Below are 20,185 nucleotides of genomic sequence, written 5' to 3'. Positions count from 1 at the left end.
AAGTTAGAAATTAGAATTATAATCAATGATTTGATAATTTATTTGCTAAATATATTTTTATTCATCATTGTAATTCTTAGTGAAAGAGTTACGGATGTAAACCTGGAAATTTATAAATATCATCCAGTACTTTTGTCTTTGATTTTAAACCATTTATTGAAGGAAACAAATGGAAAGCCATTTAAAGATTATATAAAGTTGATCAGGATACAAAAGACCTAAATACGTTAAAACATCCTATTCTTGTTTCCTTTCTGAATGTACGTAGATTCTTTTGTTGTAGTTTTTCATTCTCTTTCAGACAATAATAAAGAGGCTATCCGATTAGAACTATTCTCTCGTGTTCGCTTTGTTTAAAGGAAGCTCATGAAAGGCAGAGTGAATGGACAGGACATATCCTGGACACTGACCTTATATACATATACTTAGCACTCAAGCTCCCTCTCCATCAGGCCAGGACCTGGGGAGGAAAGGCAATGACTCCTGATGACTCGGCAGGTAGATCTATAGACAGCCCCAAACCCCCAATCACTATTTCATAAGAATAGTGATGTTGCAGATACTACACAAAACTATCAAGCTTGAGCGGGGTCGAACTCCAGTCCAACATATTGCTAGTCAGGGACCTTTCCATTGTAAGTTTCATGTGATTGTTGGAGGGTCTAGAAATTCTAGATCTTTACTTTTTTATTATAAAATTTTTTTCCTATTTATTTGTTAATTATTTGTTCCATTTTAGTTATTTCTTTTTCAGAGATGAGGTTCGTGTAGCATCACATTAGTTGAAACAAGTGTTACAGTGTATTTAGTTGTTTTCACCAGAAATGCTTATTATTATACCAATTCTGTGTATATGATGGCAAAAAGCTTTTAACATAATTAGCTTTTATTACTGACTCTCTGTTGAAATGCCTTGAATCATTTCGACAGTCGATAATGTGTCAGGAAAGGATAACGTCATAATAATTATACCTCAAAATGCTCGCTGTTACAAGTGTCTCTCAATCTGCGTTCCTTCAACGTTACAAACGTGTCGTCTTTTCTTTTTCCTGACTATTGAGGTTGATACATAATAAGATGTCAGGCAGATATCCAGGAATATACATGTTCACCCTTTCAAACATCCTTCTTACATTATTGTTTAAAAGGTAAAAACAGAGTTTCTGTGATGGCAGGAGTAATCAGCACAAGCGTTTGAACAAATCATTCCACAAGGCCAATCATTGCATCGATTAAACTTTGGCCTCGTGAAATTAGAGCAATTTGGGTTTTTTTTTTTTCATTCAATCAAGTTTTACAGGTCAATAATATCGATATATAATTCTATGACCGATATTCTTATGGTGTACATTATGTATGAAATAGACAGGCTATAATTTCCAGACTCTATAGACTCTTCATACAGTCTCATTTAATCTATTTTATTGTAACCTTTTCATAACTGAGCTTAAACGCTTCTGATTTAGATTTACAACTTTCGTTGGGTAGACGATGACTAACTAAATTTGTATTTATAGAGTAGGGTTCCGGGTTGCATCCTGCCTCCTTAGGAGTTCATCACTTTTATTTTGTGATCCGTTTCTAGGATCACACTCTTCTGCATGAATCCTAGAGCAAATTCCGCCTCTAGTTTTCTTGATTCCTTTTCAGGGATCTTGGGATCGTGCCTAGAGCTCCTATGATTATGTGTACAATTTCCACTGGCATATCCTATATCCTTCTTATTTCTATTTTCCGGTCTGGATACTTATCCATTTTTTCCCTCTCTTTCTCTTCAACTCTGGAGTCTCATGGTACTGCGAAATCAATGAGTGATACTTTCTTCTTGATTTTGTCAATCAACGTCACGTCTGGTCTATTTGTGCTCATCACTCTATGTGTTCTCATACCATAGTCCCAGAGGATCTTTGCCTGATCGTTTTCTATCACTCCCTCAGGTTGGTGCTCGTACCACCTATTTCTGCAAGTTAGCTGATATTTCTTGCATAGGCTCCAGTGTAGGGATTTTGCCACTGAATCATGCCTCTTTTTGTACTGGTTCTGTGCAAGTGCCGGACATTCGCTTGCTACGTGGTTTATGGTTTCATTTTTCTTGTTGCACTTCCTACATGTGAGAGAGATGTTCTTTCCGTCTATTGTTCTTTGAACATATCTGGTTCTTAGGGCCTGATCTTGTGCCGCTGTTATCATTCCTCCAGTTTCCTTCTTGAGCTCTCCCCTAAGTAGCCATTGCCACATGTCATCGCTGGCTAGTTCTTTAGTCTGTCTCATGTATTGTCCGTGCATTGGTTTGTTGTGCTAGTCCTCAGTTCTGTTTGTCATTCTCCTGTCTCTGTATATTTCTGGTTCTTCGTCTTCTTTTATCAATCCTTCTTCCCATGCACTTTTGAGACACTCGTCTTCACTGGTTTCCCGATATTGCCCCAGTGTTCTATTCTCAATGCTGACGTAGTCCTCTATACTTAGTAATCCTCTCCCTCCTTCCTTTCGTGTTATGTATAGTCTGTCCGCATTTGCTCTCGGGTGTAGTGCTTTGTGTATTGTCAAATGGTCTATGCTGCTTAGTTCTGGCTTCGTCCATTCGACTATTCCAGCGCTGCATCTGATTAATGGTACTGCCCATGTGTTTATAGCTTTTATCATATTTCTGGCGTTGGGTTTTGACTTGACTATCACTTTGAGTCCGCATATATTCTTTCCTGATCGTATCCTTAATCTCTTGGTGTTTTATATCCCCTCCTTCCATTATTCCTAGGTATTTGTATTCCATCTCCACTATGTGTTTGATGTTGCTCCCATCTGGTAGCTTTATCCCTTCAATCCTTGTTACTTTGTACTTTTGTATGTTGACTAAGGCACATTTTTTTATTCCAAACTCCATCCTGATGTCCCTGGATACATTCCCTACAGTGGACTAAGGAATCTACTTCCTTGATGCTCTTACCATACAGCTTGATGTCGTCCATGAACATCAGATGGTTAATTATATGGCCTCTTTTCTTAGATTGGTACCCAGCATCCATCTTCTTCAGTACTTTTGTCATGGGAATCATGGCTACTACGAAGTGTAGTGGGGACAGTGAGTCGCCCTGAAAGATCCCTCTCCTGTTATTAACCTCAGCTAGTCTTATTCCAGAGGTTGTAAGTACAGTATTTGAGTTGTGCATTGTATTTTTGAGGAAGCTGATGGTGTTTTCCTCAGCCCCATATATTTGCAGGCATTCTATTAGCCATGTGTGTGGTATCATGTCGAAGGCTTTCTTATAGTCAATCCAGGCCATCTTAGGTTGGTTTTCCTTCTGCTGTTCTTCATTACCATTTTGTCTATCAGGAGCTGGTCTTTTGTGCCCCTGCACTTCCTTCTGCAGCCTTTCTGTTGGTGGGGGATGGTGTTTGTCTCCTCTAGGCAGTTGTATAGTCTTTCATTGATGATATCTGTTAGTAACTTCCACATTATTGGTAGTCAGATGATAGGCCTGTAGTGGGTTAGGTTGTCGATGGACCGGTTGAGTAACATTGGGGCTGGTCAGTCGTTGTATGGGTGACCGCTCTCCTCGGCGTTGATCCCTTGGGAAAAGATTTTTACCAAAATTTCCTCAGTCTACTACAGCTGTAACTGAGTACCTATCCTTGATGGGGTAGGGTCCAGCTATGGGTTGAATAGCAAAACTCAGCAATGGTGGAAAGAAATGAAAGATTAATCGACAATGATGCAAATGGAACCTCTGGCAACAGAGGAGCTTCGTCTGCCAGGTATTCAACTTAATTGAAGGGAAAGACGGTCAGGTACTTGGAGGTCGTCATCCAGCAATTGACCACCACAGGAAGAGGAAGAAATAGACACGAGAAGAAACCAAGGCAATAGAGAGATGCTACACCAGAAGCAACAAGACAGAGAGAGGATATAGATGAAGGTTGGTCAAAATCTGGAATGAGAGGAATAACACCCCCAAAAATGAGCAGAGGCTGGCGGACCAAGTCAGGAACATAAAGAAAAAGAACTGGCTCTTCCCAACAGAAAGAGAGGAACTGGAATGGGAAATGACACGACAACAAGTTACAAGAAGACGAACCAAGAGACAATGCCACAGAAGACGACAGGGATGATGAGGTATCAAACAATGACATTCAAAGAAACACCAACAAAGTAACAGAGGAAGGAAGGGGTACAAAAGATTAGACAAGGGATGGAGCCAGATACAGGGAGAACAACGATCCCATCCATGAAAGCCTAAAACACCAAGAAATTAAGGGAGAAAACAAGTGAGGTTAATGAAATAATGAGAATAATAACAACCACCAGTATCACAGCAACGAATAACTTGGCATATGCAGGAGCAAGACTAGTAGCAGAACTGATGGGGATACGAACACCTACTGTACACCACCGACATGACCAACCCAACAGAAACCAAAACAGTAACCTCATTGAAAAGGGCGCCTGGAAAAGCAAAGCATGGTGATGAGATCTGACTTGAGTAAACTGAAAGAGATGGTAGAAAAAAGGCTAAGAAGCGAGAAAACAAGGGAGGAGCTCAACGAGAAATACAAAATACAAGAGAGGGGACTAAACAACATGATAGAATATTATTATTATTATTATTATTATTATTATTATTATTATTATTGTTGTTGTTATTATTATTATTATTATTATCATTATTAATATCATTATCTAATATGACTACATCGAGAAAATTTCACGTCATTTTTCAGGACAGACATGTACAAAGGTCATTTAGTCAAAGCAATGGAACTCAGGAGTTGGGATTGTGGTGTAAAACTAATAGTTAAGTCAGAAAACTGGAAGAACTTCCTCACAAATAATGCAAATAAACAGCAACTAGTTATGCTGATACCACAAGTACTGGGAGGTCAGGACTTTAGCGAGAAGTTAAAGAAGAAACGTGTGATGTCGGTCTGTGAAGGGAGGGCAAAAGAAGTGATGTCAGTCATTGGAGATGTTATGACCTCTGAAATTGTCTCTCCGCAGTCAGAGCAAGAGGAAACTGATACTTGAGTCATCTTGTACTACAGATAGGCAGAGCACCAGAATGTTTGTGAGTATGGAGCCCTGAGAGGGACATTTTCTTCCTTCTGCTTCATTATGCTCGCAGTCTGAATGACCAAGTCCTGGTTGACACTGGCGCTGGCAAAAACCACAGAATGTTAGATATTTACAAACTAGCAAAAGATTTCCCCATATTGTAAAGCAATTACTTATTAGCCCTACATGCCTACATCACCTGTGTATTTAAGGGGATATGTAAATTAAATCACTTAAAGATGCTACAGAAGATGCCCAGGTTTCAGAATAAGGAATTTCCTGTTGAAATCTGGTGCTTGTAGTATCGGTTTCGAAGTTAATATGGCCTTCGTTTGACTTTTCCTTTTTCCCGGTATTTCAATAAGATAGGTCCGGTCAGTGCTCTCCTCCAAACTCCGGAATGGTTCTTGGAACTTGTTGGCGAGATGGAATATCCTTATAGGTGAGTAGACAAACACCTGTCCTCCTACCGCAAACTGTCTGTTCGTACTCTTCATACCAAACCTTCTCTTCGTTTTTCCTTGGCTCGTTTTCATGCTTTTTGGGGAAAATTTCCTTAACTCGCCAATCCTTTTCCCCAAATCCTTAACATATTCTCCATCCTCTCCTCTCTATTCTTCGCTTTTCCTGCCAACATTTTAATCAGTCCTTTGCTGAAGGGTTCTCCTCGTACTTCAATCGGGTGTAAGGGAGCTTTCTTGAAGTGCTCGTTAGGCTATCCAGCTATCAGACAAATGTGACATGCACGGCAAAACTGGCTCACGTCCTTATGCATGCCAAGTCAGAAAAAGTGCTTCATTATCTTCTTCGTCATCTTCCTTATCCCCATGTGTCCCATCTCGTGTGCTATGGTGGTCACTTGTCTTCTCATCGGTATGGGAATCAATATCTGACGGTATATCCCCCATTCAGCATTCCCAGGGATATCGGCGGGTCTATGCTCCCTCAAAAACAACCCTTCTTTAAGATAATAACAGGTGGGAGACTGCTGCACCACCGCCTCATCATCCACATGGTAAAATACCTCTGTTAAATTTGCATCCTTCCGTTGCAATCCTATCAGCCTTTTCCGACTCACTTGTCCTATTTCTAACGTTGAGTTTGCTATTTCTTCCAGGCCCATTGCTTCTTTATCTTCTTGTTCACTTTGTGTGTCGCTCCTCTTCTCTCGAACTCTCTCAGGAGTTTTCCTCTTGTGTACCATCATTACCATCATGGGAATCCTCTTCTTCTGCAAACAAATCCTCCAGTTTTGTCACTCCTTCGGTTTCTCTTTTTTCTTTTGCAGCCACTTTCTTCATCATAATCCTAGTCGTCACACAACTAGGAAACAGATGCGGGTAGTCCTTCTCGAGTTCAGTTGTAGGACTATACTTCAATGGTTTCTCCGTTACAATGGAACAAGGCACAAACGGCGCTCCACCAACCTCATTATCCAGCAGGATGTCTACTCCTTCGACAGCCAATGAATCCTTTACTGCAAAATCAAAATGACCAATCACTAATTTGCATGACAGTTTCAAACGGCAAATAGGGGTAACCTCCTCACTTCCTTTTCCCTTCAAAAGGACCGAATCTCCTGTGAGAGAATGTTCCACAAATGGGTGTATACTTCGTGTCACTACACTATTGTTGAAAACTGTGTCGCGTAATATTTTGAGCGAGGTTTACTCACTCCCATCCCGAGCAGCTAACATACCTTTATAAATATACAGTTTAAAGTCATCCAAGCTGCTCGGGGTTGTCCTGTTCGTTGCCTGAGCATTAGCTGGTTTATTTTCCTCTTCGTCCTTTCCGGAATGTTTCTTCGTCTTCGTATTCTGTGAAGTCGAATTATCCTTAACCACTTGGGTGACTGCTTTCGGTTGGTTTGACCAACATTCCTCACCCATTCACTGATATGACCTTTCTTGCCACACTCGAAACAGTTAATATTAATCTTCTGCATGTGTTTCACGATACCTGAAGAAGGACGATCCGACGATTACTGCTGTGGTACTATTGAATTCTGCTTTGGAACAGTACCAGTGGTACTTCTGCTGTAACTATTGAACTTGTTCACATAGTTATTACTGAGCTGGTTTCCATGGTTCGGCGAATACTTGACACTTGGTCGGAACGATGGTTGATACTTCATGCCCGAGGGTTTACGACTGATAATATAATTATCTTCATTCAGCGAAGCGTCTTTGTCAAGTTTCTTCACCCCTCTCTCTCTCTCTCTCTCTCTCTCTCTCTCTCTCTCTCTCTCTCTCTCTCTCTCTCTCTCACACACACGCTTGGAGAATATCTTACTACAAATCATGGTGATTTTATATAGCTATTCGTACAGTAGTACTTTTAAAGTAGTCAATGAATTCATAATTTGAAATCATAGAGTCATGTTTAACCGTATAATAAGACTTGTTTTCCTTCTTTTCGCGCAGCATTTAATATCTATGAATCTATAGATTTCGAAAATTGTGTATTTTTCCCCTATCAGTGTTGGAATTAGTAACCACTGACAAATTTTATTTAAATGATATATGAAGGTAACCATTGTAATATACGTTTTGACAATAATATAACATTGTAATTTATGTCATATTTATCTGATGTGAATCAGTTCACATAATTCTTCATTTGACATATCAAAGAAGAAAACTGTTCCTAAATAGTATAGGTAAGACCATTTGAGGATTAGAAAATAAGTCAATATGTTGATTAACTGAAGATTTATAAAATTTATATAATGTATTCTAATGCTGCAAATATAGTTTTCCACTCATTACCTTGTGTAAGAAACTGGAATCTTGAAGCTAATGGAAACTTTGCCCTATAATATTGAAAGAGAAATTAGAGAAGTTTTAGCTTTGAAAATTCGATTCAAAATGAAGAGGCTATGGAAGAAAAATCTACACATTTTATGATAATAAAAAAGCGTTGAAAACAGAGAGAGAAAAGAGCCACTAAACCAAATCAAGATAATATCAGGATTCAAACTTTCCCAAATATCCGTTATAATATTCATCTTAAGAACCTAATAATTTCAAGAAGAAAAAAGCAAGTTTCACTGAATCATCTTTATCGTTTTAAGATAGAAGGGTTCAGGTAAAACTGTAAAAACCGAGCAGTATTCATGTAACTTTTCCCTCCCACTTAAATATTGCCAGACTGACTAACTCAAATTAAAGGTAAAGTGATTTTATGATACCTAAATGTCGTGACTACATCTCATGAACGTCAGCAGTGGTGGGCTAACTTTTTAGAGCATCATTTGACCAAGAAAGTCAAAGGTCCACCCTTTTTAAAATCGGGAGGAGCGCTTTAATATAATGCAACATAATATATACAGTAATTTTGATAAAAAACAAGCGAATTCCTAATCCAGCGCAAGCAATCGAATGGGGAAACTGTATCTGCTTACAATTCTGCTATATAATTCTGACACAACAGTTTGTGTTTGACACCATAGACCGGATCTTGAATGATTTATCTTCATACGGGAAAAACTCTGCTCACAGATATAAGTGGAACCGAAAAGAGAAAATAATCTGGTAGCAAAATTTCTTAAACTTGGAAAGCATCGAACAGAAAATGACCTGTGAAACTCCTCTAATGGTAGGGAGTGGAACATTTCCTTCCATGAATGACCTGATTTCTGTGTTTCATTATATGCTGCATCAACATCGGCAGAGAAAGGATAAGTTAATAAGTGGAATTTAAAGTTAATCTATATGAAATCCTCATTCCTACTTTAAAACTGTTCAGTCAAACCTCTTAATTGATCCCTAATCCTTCGATTTTTGTTTTTATTCTGCAGACTCCTGAGGACCACATCGACTCCTGCGGTGTGATGGGGGGCTGTATGGAACATGTCCCAAGTTTGCTAAAATCTGACTCATAGCTATCCATGTGTATTGTATGATTCAAAACAGGAAAATAACAAATACTGAATACCATTTCTCCCGAAGCTACAAATATGTTTACAGAACATTTCCATTAGCGCTTAAGGTTTCTACACCTGTGCAACACTCACTCAGACAAAATTCTAAATTAAAGCAGGCACACATACTTCTCTCTCTCTCTCTCTCTCTCTCTCTCTCTCTCTCTCTCTCTCTCTCTCTCTCTCTCTCTCTCTCACAAATATTATATATACAGTATGTATATATATATATATATATATATATATATATATATATATATATATGTATATATATATATATATATATATATATATATATATATATATATATATACATATATATATATATACATATATATATAAATATATGTATATATTTATATATATATACATATATATATATATATATATATATGTATATATATATTTATATATATATATACATATATATATATATATATATATATATATATATATATATATATATATATATATATATATACATATATATATATATATATATATATTTATCTATATATATATGTATATATATATATATATATATATATATATATATATATATATATATACATATATATACATATACATATATTCATTATATATATGTACACATATATAGGCGGTATATATATATATATATATATATATATATATATATATATATATATATATATATATATATATATATATATATAATAATAATAATAATAATTGATGACAGAAGTATAGGGCTTTGAAGAATGAGGAAACCTTTCCAGAGTCCCGAATGAAAACGCCCATTTCACTTCACGCAACTGAAGGGATGAATGAATGTGTTCACTAGAAATGATTCCGAGCTGGTTAATGTCTGGAAACATTTGGATTTGAGGAAACTATTATCTGCGCCTTCTGAGAGCCATTTATATATATATATATATATATATATACATATATATATATATATACATATATATATATATATATATATATATATATATATATATATATATATATATATATATATATATATATATATATATATATATATATATATATTTAGAAAAAATCTGAACTCAAAACTATCTTACTCAAAAAACAAAATTAGAGGAATCAATAATTATAAAATAGAGAAAATTAAGACAATATACAAAATGGAATAGAGCTTAAAACAACAACAATAAAAAAGAAAACAACAATGAATATGAAGCTGAAAAAACAAATAAAAATGCTGGCAACTTTTGGAAGCTTTATGAAATAGTTCACATCATTATGGTAACATAATAAATAAAGGTAATCTTAGAGGAGTTTGGTGTATGTGACGGGGAAAATGTTGTTATATATATTTGGGAGGGAGAAGGAGACATCTGAAAAATGGATGGAATTACCAGATGCAGTGGAAAAATACATAACCATAATTGAAAATCATTTTATAGCAAATTAAATAAAAATTACCATTTTCATGTCAAATCTTTTTTATTTCAGGTTTACATTATTCTCTCTCTCTCTCTCTCTCTCTCTCTCTCTCTCTCTCTCTCTCTCTCTCTCTCTCTCTCTCTCTCTCTCTCTCTTTCTCTTTCAACTTTCAATTTGTGTTACATAACGTAAACAAAAATCCAAAATATGACTTTGAATTGCTTTAATCGTTCTATTAATTTTCCTAACAAAAGTGATTTTGTAACAGTTGGAAGAGTTTCATTTCGGGTATATCTATGCTTCCCCACAAATATGATGAAATGAGAGAGAGAGAGAGAGAGAGAGAGAGAGAGAGAGAGAGAGAGAGAGAGAGAGAGAGAGAGAGAGAGAGAGAGAGAGTTTGTTATGGTTAAAAACACATTGTAATATCTCCATTTATAGTTGCTGAGTATTTAACGTAGAGTTTCTTTTTTTCTGTCGTCCAGAGCTTTCTTATATCCGAGGGCATTGAGACCTCAACGAACGTTTCATCGAATTTGTGTTAAATCTACTTCGCAATACGAGCGTTTTATGTTTACGAACAAATCATTGTAGATGATGTTAGAAAATCCCTGGAATCTACATTTATAGATTTAAAACTAGATCTAGTACAAGTGTTGAAGCATATCGGGATTAACATTTAATTGTTAGAATTGTTCCGAATCATCTGTTATTGGCATTTTGGCCAGCTGCTCATCGCTGTCCGTTGAAGGTCATTCTTTGTTGGAAGCTTCAAAAAGCCCCAATAAAAGCCTAGTCGTGGGTCCCACCATTGTCAGTGAGGTGCAGTAGCCTAGCCTATTCATATCCTGTGAAAGACCACTGCTTCTTCTGAGGCCAGACAGTCAAAGAGCTTTTGGATAAGTGACAATCTTCTTCCTCTTCAACCATGAAGACTTTCATCACTCTGCTGATCTTCGCTTCATCGCTGCAAGCAAATGTAAGTTTACTAGTTTGTCCATCTGTTTAAGGTCCTGTCCTTTTATTTTCAATCAAGACTTTTTAGGGCTTATCTCATCATTATTATTGATTTTATAAGTAATAGATTGCAGAATAGTCGTTATGGGGCACCATGAAGAAAATGTTGAATAATATTTTAGATATGTGCATTAGTCCTCTGTGGAATGCTATTTTTCTTTTCCAATATTATTCTTCTCACTATCCTTCAATATCTTTCCCACGTGTATATCGGTCACATTAAATCATTCTATTTTATTTTAATCTATTAAATCTTGTAGTACAAGGTTCTTACTCAGTCATTTTGCTATAGATTTTGTTCAAGCTTTACATGCAAATTTAGTTCATTCACTGGAATTTTCAAGTTTAAACAGACAGTTCCTTAAGAATTCAATATTCTTTAATGGGCAATTGGAAGCTTTTGCCTAATTTTGTTACATATCATTATTCTGGAACTGTTCATTTAGCTTAATCTGTCTATTATTCTATTATTGCCTGGCAAAAAATTATTCTGATGTTAAAGTCAACACCGTTTGGTTTTATCTTTTCTTTAAACCAACTAATACAATGATCTTTCTGTCTATTACAGGGAAACCCAGGTGAGTAGATTCAATCTCGAAGCGATCCATTAAACACTTGGACATCAGAATTGTAAGTAAGACATACAAACTTCGTTGACTTTCTCTCGGAAGCAACGCCAGGAAAGTGATTTCATTATCAACACTTTATTCACCAAATCGACATAACTGTAGTGGGACATTTTATTCATATGCAGATCTTGTGACAGTGAAGAACAAAGATTATTTTAATGTAGTAGGTACAGTAGTAGGTTGGGCAGGGCATCAGCCACCCGTTCAGATACTACCGCTAGAGATGTGTGGGGTCCATTGACTGGCCAGACAGTGCTACATTGGATCTTTCTCTCTGGTTACGGTGCATTTTCTATTTGCCTACACATGCAATGCATATTCTGGTCTATACTTTACACATTCTCCTTTATCCTCATACATCTGATAACACATGGATTACCAAGCAATTTTTCTTCACTCAGATTAACAACTACTGCACTCTAGTTGCTCAGTGGCTACTTTTTTCGTTGGAAGGGTAGAAGAGACTCTTTAACTATGGAAAGCAGCTCTTCTAGGAGAAGGACACGCGAAAATCAAAACATTGTTTTCTAGTCTTGGGTATTGCCATAGTGCCATGGCCTTCCACTGTCTTGGATTAGAGTTATCTTGCTTGATGGTACACTCAGGCACACTATTCTACCTTATTTCTTTTCCTCTTGTTATTTGAAGTTTTTATAGTTTATATACGATTTTATTTTTGGTTACTCTTTTATCTAATTGTTATTTACGTCTCTTGTAGTTTATTTATTTCCTTTCTTCACTGGGCTATTTTCCCTGTTGGAGCCCTTGGGATTATAGCACCCTGCTGTTTTGATTAGGGTTGTAGCTTAGCAAGTAATGATAATAATAATAATAATAATAATAATAATGTCCTCTTCCAACATTGAATTATTATTCTATCTCAGAATTATATAGTTTTCCAATGCTGATGCATACTTCACTTTCTCTGGTGCTTTCTATTATTATATATCAGTAATGTTTGACAGAAATCAAGGCGTAACTCCTCATTTTCTTTTCTCCCTTTACGTTTGATATATTACATGGGCTCCCTCTTTCAATGATAGACACAAATTTGATGAAAACAGATATTTGGAAGAAATGTCTGGAACAGGTGATGAGGCTTTGCTGTGAATCGTTCCGTAGGTTTAAAAATTTGGATGAAGTAAGACCTATAAGTACAAATTCCTATGTAATTTACCATCTGTACTTTGTAACCCACAGGCTAAAGGTAACTTTCTCCATACGTTGCAATACTTTGGAAATATATCACAGACTGCCACTTTCACTACTTGAGTAAAAATGCTCTATAAGATAATAGAAGTAGTTCTATTCATTTCCAATGATTTTCCTTATACATCTGAGGATTCCATATTTAATGATAGTATCTAAAATATAATGTAATAGAGATTCCAAAGGAATTTAGTTTTATTTGATACCTTTCCTTTACAAAATGTTCATCTTAGATGAAACTCTTTTCAGAGGCTGAGTCAACCCAAAGAATACTAATAGTTTTCCTTTTACAGCTCTCGGATCAGAATCAGACAGAGCTGAATCATCGGAATCATTGGAATCTTCGGAATCAGGTTAGTGACCTCAGAATTGTAAAAAAAAGTCCTTCAGATTCTTCCTCTGGAAGTTTGTATTGGAAAATCTGGAGTGCTCTCGCCCAAGTTATAACCGATCTTTTTCAGACGACTAAAATCTAGATTCAAATTACATAAAACATGCTCACTTCTTTCCAAGGGAGGATTTGTCTATCATATTTAATACCTATTGGATATTTAGAGATCTTTGTGTTTACTGTTGTATTGTATCATTATAATGGTCATTCAATTCACAAACACATTCAGAGTGTTATCTTTTAGTATTTGATCTACTAAATTAAATGAACCGTTCTTGAAGAATTCGCAGTGTGTGCAAACGAAACCTTGTGCACCGATGTAGGTGGTTACTGCTACAATAAACTTGCTGGTGAAGTATGCCCTGACGTCATTGATTCAACTCTGTGCGCTGGTACCAGTTGTAGCTGTTGTCACCCTTGTAAGTCACTTAACCTCATATGGGCTCGTTAATCATGCAGTGGTCAATTGTGAAATCTATATATCAAAATATGCAAATATATATCTAGTTATGAAAAAGGGATTACAAGAATAAGATTAGAATGTCAGATAATTGTTCTCTACTCAATAATTTATATGTACTTCCCAACTGATGCCTGCTACAGGTTTTTATATTATATCTTATAGAAGTAGTTCCATTCACTTTCAAGGATTTTCCTTATACATCTGAGGATTTCATATTTAATGATAGTATCTAAAATATAATGTAATAGAGATTCCAAAGGAATTTAGTTTTATTTGATACCTTTCCTTTACAAAATGTTCATCTTAGATAAAACTCTTTTCAGAGGCTGAGTCAACCCAAAGAATACTAATAGTTTTCCTTTTACAGCTCTCGGATCAGAATCAGACCAAGCTGAATCACCGGAATCATTGGAATCTTCGGAATCAGGTTAGTGACCTCAAAATTGTAGCAAAAGTCCTTTTCATTCTTCCTCTGGAAAACCTGAATACACGTAAGGCTTGGACGATCGCAAGCGGAAATATCTGGCAATCCTTTGGACATTTGGACATTCTTCTTCTTATAAATCTTCAATTCTGATCATTATGCGCTTATTTATAATAGCATCGTTGTCTTTTTGAAAAAAGGCTTCACACTTTATGATTACTTATCTTCGCTTTCTTTATTTAATACCTTTCCTTTGCAAAACGTTCACTAAGAGAACCCTGTCTCATCTTAGATCGAACTCTCTTCAGAGGCTGAGCCAACCCAAAGAATACTAATAGTTTTCCTTTTACAGCTCTCGGATCAGAATCGGGCGAAGCTGAATCATCGGAATCCTCGAAATCTTCGGAATCAGGTTTGGGACCTCAAAATTGTAGAAAAGTCCTTCAGATCCTTCCTCTGGAAAACCTGACTACATGAAAGGCTTGGCCGATCGCAAGCAGAAATATCTGTCAATCCTTTTGATATTTGGACATTCTCTTTCTTATAAATTTCCAAATCTGATCATTATGCGCTTAGTTATAATAGCATTATTGTCTTTTTGAAGAAAGGTTTCACACTTTATGATTACTTATCATTCACTTTCTTCATTTAATACCTTTCCTTTACAAAATGTTCACTAGGAGAACCCTGTCTCATCTTAGATCGAACTCTCTTCAGAGGCTGAGCCAACCAAAAGAATACTAATAGTTTTCCTTTTACAGCTCTCGGATCAGAATCGGGCGAAGCTGAATCATCGGAATCCTCGGAATCTTCGGAATCAGGTTTGGGACCTCAAAATTGTTGAAAAGTCCTTCAGATCCTTCCTCAGGAAAACCTGACTATATGAAAGGCTTGGCCGATCGCAGGCAGAAATGTCTGCCAATCCCTTTGATATTTGGATATTTTCCTTCTTATAAATTTCCAAATCTGATCATTATGCGCTTAGTTATAATAGTATTATTGTCTTTTTGAAGAAAGGTTTCACACTTTATGATTACTTATCATTCACTTTCTTTATTTAATACCTTTCCTTTACAAAATGTTCACTAGGAGAACCCTGTCTCATCTTAGATTGAACTGTCTTCAGAGGCTGAACCAACCCAAAGAATACTAATAGTTTTCCTTTTACAGGTCTCGGATCAGAATCGGCCGAAGCTGAATCATCGGAATCCTCGAAATCTTCGGAATCAGGTTTGGGACCTCAGAATTGTAGAAAAGTCCTCAGATCCTTCCTCTGGAAAACCTGACTACATGAAAGGCTTGGCCGATCGCAGGCAGAAATATCTGGCAATCCCTTTGATATTTGGACATTCTCCTTATAAATTTTCAAATTTGATCATTATGCGCTTAGTTATAGTAGCATTATTGTCTTTTTGAAGAAAGGTTTCACACTTTATGATTACTTATCATTCACTTTCTTTATTTAATACCTTTCCTTTACAAAATGTTCACTTGGAGAACCCTATCTCATCTTAGATTGAACTCTCTTAAGAGGCTGAGCCAACCCAAAGAATACTAATAGTTTTTTTTTTACAGCTCTCGGATCAGAATCAGGCCAAACTGAATCATCGGAATCCTCGGAATCTTTGGAGTCAGGTTCGGGACCTAAAAATTGTAGAAAAGTCCTTCAGATCCTTCCTCTGGAAATCCACATTACATGTAAGGCTTGGCCGATAGCAGGCGGAAATATCTGGCAATCCCTCAGACATTTGGACTTTCTCCTTCTTATAAATTTTCGAATCTGATCATTATGTGCTTAGTTATATTAGCATTATTATTTTTTTGAAGAAAGGTTTCACACTTTATGATTACTTATCATTCACTTTCTTTATATAATACCTTTCCTTTACAAAATGTTCACTAGGAGAACCCTGTCTCAACTTTGATTGAACTCTCTTAAGAGGCTGAGCCAACCCAAAGAATACTAATAGTTTTCCTTTTACAGGTCTCAGATCAGAATCAGGCCAAACAAAATCATCGGAATCCTCGAAATCTTTGAAGTCAGGTTTGGGACCTCAGAATTGTAGAAAAGTCCTTCAGATCCTTCCTCTGGAAATCCTGATTACATGTAAGGCTTGGCCGATAGCAGTCGGAAATATCTGGCAATCCCTCAGACATTTGGACTTTCTCCTTCTTATAAATTTTCGAATCTGATCATTATGTGCTTAGTTATATTAGCATTATTATTTTTTTGAAGAAAGGTTTCACACTTTATGATTACTTATCATTCACTTTCTTTATTTAATACCTTTCCTTTACAAAATGTTCACTATGAGAACCCTGTCTCATCTTAGATCGAACTCTCTTAAGAGGCTGAGCCAACCCAAAGAATACTAATATTTTCCTTTAACAGCTTTCGGATCAGAATTAGGCCAAGCTGAATCATCGGAATCCTCGGAATCTTCGGAATCAGGTTAGTTACCTCAGAATAGTAGAAAAGTCCTTCAGATTAATCCTGTGGAAAACCTGACTACATGAAAGGCTTGGCCAATCGCAGGCGGAAATATTTGGTTATCCTTTAGACATTTGGACATTCTCCTTCTAATAAATTTTCAAATCTGATCATTATGCGCTTAGTTATAATAGCATTATTATCCTTTTGGAGGAAGGTTTCACACTTTATGATTACTTATCATTCACTTTCTCTATTTAATTCATTTTCTTTACAAAATGTTCACTAGGAGAACCCTGTCTCATCTTAGATCGAACTCTCTTCAGAGGCTGAACCGACCTAAAGATTACTAATAGTTTTCCTTTTACAGCTCCCGGATCAGAATCAGGCCAAGCTGAATCATCAGAATCCTCGGAATCTTCGGAGTCAGGTTAGTTACCTCAGTATTGTAGAAAAGTCCTTCAGATTATTCCTCTGGAAAACCTGACTACATGAAAGGTTTGGCCGATCGCAGGCAGAAATATCTGGCAATCACTTTGACATTTGGACATTCTTCTTATAAATTTTCAAATCTGATCATTATGCGCTTAATTATAATAGCATTATTATCTTTTTGAAAAGAAGGGTTTCAAACTTTATAATTACTTATCACTCACTTTCTTTATATAATACCTTTCCTTTATAAAATATTCACTAGGAGAACCCTGTCTCATCTTAGATCGAACTCTCTTCAGAGGCTGAGCCAACCCAAAGAATACTAATTGTTTTCTTTTTACAGCTCTGGGATCAGAATCAGGCCAAACTGAATCATCAGAATCCTCGGAATCTTTGGAATCAGGTTTGTGACCTCAGAATTGTAGAAAAGTTCTTCAGATCCTTCCTCTGGAATACCTGACTACCTGTAAGGCTTGGCCGGTAGCAGACAGAAATATCTGGCAATACCTTGGACATTTGGACAATCTCCTTATAAATTTTCAAATCTGATCATTATGTGCTTAGTTTTAATAGCATTATTATCTTTTTGAAGAAAGGTTTCATACATTATAATTACTTATCATTCACTTTCTATATATAATACCTTTCCTTTACAAAATGTTCACTAGGAGAACCCTGTCTCATCTTAGATCGAACTCTCTTTAGAGGCTGAGCCAACCCAAAGAATATTGTTAGTTATCCTTTTTCAGCTCTCGGATCGGAATCAGGCCAAGCTGAATCATCGTAGTCATAGGAATCTTCGGAATCCGTTTAGTTACCTCAGAATTGTAGAAAAGTTCTTCAGATTCTTTTTCTGGAAAACCTGACAACATGAAAGGCTTGACCGATCCCATGCAGAAATATCTGGCAATCCCTTGGAAATTCTCCTACTTATGAATTTTCGAATCTGAAGTTATGTGCTTAGTAATAATAGCATTATTGTCATTTTGAAGAAAGGTTTCAAACTTCATGATTACTTATCATTCACTTTTTTTATTTAATACCTTTCTTCGCAAAATGTTCACTTGGAGAACCCTGTCTCATCTTAGATCGAACTCTCTTCACAGGCTGAGCCAACCCAAAGAATACTAATAGTTTTCCTTTTACAGCTCTCGGTTCAGAATCAGGCCAAGCTGAATCCTCGGAATCCTCGGAATCTTCGGAATCAGGTTAGGGACCTCAGAATTGTAGAAAAGTTCTTCAGTTTCTTCCTCTGGAAAACTTGACTACATGAAAGGCTTGGCCGATTGCAGGTGGAAATATCTGTTAATCCCTTGGACATTTGGACATTTTCCTTCTTATAAATTTTCAAATCTGATCATTATGCGCTTAGTTATAATAGCATTATTATCATTTTGGAGAAAGGTTTCACACTTCATGATTACTTATAATTCACTTTCATTATTTAATACCTTTCCTTTACAAAATGTTCACTAGGAGAACCCTGTCTCATCTTAGATCGAACTCTCTTCAGAGACTGAGCCAACCCAAAGAATACTAATAGTTTTCCTTTTACAGCTCTTGGATCAGAATCAGGCCAAGCCGAATCATCGGAATCCCAGGAATCTTCGGAATTAGTTTAGGGACCTCAGAATTGTACAAAAGTCCTTCATATTCACCATCTGGAAAACCTGACTACATGAAAGGCTGGACCAATCGCAGGCGGAAATATCTGGCAATCCCTTGGACATTCTTCTTTTTAAAAATGTATTAGTGTGTTACTTTTTCGACTTCATGAACCATTGAAAATTGAATACTTCTGTTAATAAATAAATATAATCCATCGTTTTTGTATTTACCCTTTAATCTCACATTCACAATAAATTTCACTGCACAGTAAGCCTCTTTGATGGTATGGAAAACATTATACTCTATAGTTTCCAATCACACATGCATCGTGATTGACTGCTACTTAAATGGTCTTTGATCTTCTGTAACCACTCCACTTGCTCATAAATAAACATTATTTTCTTACTCCACTTTTCTGGCATGTGACACATGGATATGCTTTTGACGCCATTCTCGTAGGCTGCTATTAAAGTATAAATACCTATCATATGTTTTAATATTATTATTATTGTTTTGTTTACATGAATCTGCTGTTAGATGGTGGAATCAATCCAATGGTTGTAAGCAGAGCATGTTAAAGATGAGGGTCTGAACCCAGTCGCTTTCTAGAATTTGTGCACTTCACAGAATTTGGCAGGGTGTCATAGTCTTGCAAGAGTTTCATAACAGCCACTTTATCTTAAAAATGGTCTAAAAGATCCCATATACTCAATATCGCTGCTATCACAGACATACATGTCATTTAGATAACGATTTAGTTTGAAGTGTTTTAATTCACACAGCTTGAGTCACAGGTTACCGGTTCTTATGATGTAATTGTTTTGTGTTTTCCTTTCTTTTATTTTATTTGGTCTTTTACTGCATCCACATCTGGTCTAAAGCTTCTTTCTTCTTTTCTTCATTTGATTTACTTAATAAAGATAATCTGACTATTTTCTTTCAGTATTCGTCATATGGTACTTTACTCACTTTAAGAGCAGTTTACCTGGTCCTATCACCTGCAGAAAATTTTTGTGCCTTACAGCACCTACAAGATTTGGTTGATATATACAGTGTATATATATATATATATATATATATATATATATATATATATATAATATATATATATATATATATATATATACATATATATATATATATATACATATATATATATATATATATACATATATATATATATATATATATATATATATATATATATATATATA

The 20,185-nt window shown here is 35.9% G+C and overlaps 1 protein-coding gene across 1 annotated transcript; it reads left to right on the top strand.

Annotated features, from left to right (window-relative positions):
* Positions 1-11,292: 11,292 nt before the first annotated feature.
* Positions 11,293-19,123, top strand: LOC137633067 (sericin-2-like). The gene is made up of 14 exons (XM_068365232.1): positions 11,293-11,343; positions 11,950-11,959; positions 13,513-13,572; positions 13,892-14,029; positions 14,441-14,500; positions 15,259-15,318; positions 15,668-15,727; positions 16,073-16,195; positions 16,482-16,604; positions 16,890-16,949; positions 17,299-17,358; positions 17,707-17,766; positions 18,512-18,571; positions 18,921-19,123. The coding sequence occupies exons 1-14, from the start codon at positions 11,293-11,295 to the stop codon at positions 18,983-18,985; spliced, it is 990 nt and encodes a 329-aa protein (XP_068221333.1). The 3' UTR covers positions 18,986-19,123.
* The last annotated feature ends 1,062 nt before the right edge of the window (positions 19,124-20,185 follow it).

Source organism: Palaemon carinicauda, chromosome 42, assembly GCF_036898095.1.
Source record: "Palaemon carinicauda isolate YSFRI2023 chromosome 42, ASM3689809v2, whole genome shotgun sequence".
Classification (NCBI taxonomy): Eukaryota; Metazoa; Arthropoda; class Malacostraca; order Decapoda; family Palaemonidae; genus Palaemon; species Palaemon carinicauda.
This window is presented reverse-complemented; position numbering and strand designations above follow the sequence as displayed.

What these genes read in the sequence shown, in the direction of transcription:
- LOC137633067 (XM_068365232.1), top strand. Translation starts at nt 11,293, where the DNA reads ATGAAGACTTTCATCACTCTGCTGATCTTCGCTTCATCGCTGCAAGCA. An exon ending in TCTGGAAATCCACATTACAT is followed by an intron (nt 16,196 to 16,481) that starts GTAAGGCTTGGC and finishes TTCCTTTTACAG; the next exon opens with GTCTCAGATCAGAATCAGGC. An exon ending in CTCGGAATCTTCGGAGTCAG is followed by an intron (nt 17,359 to 17,706) that starts GTTAGTTACCTC and finishes TTCTTTTTACAG; the next exon opens with CTCTGGGATCAGAATCAGGC.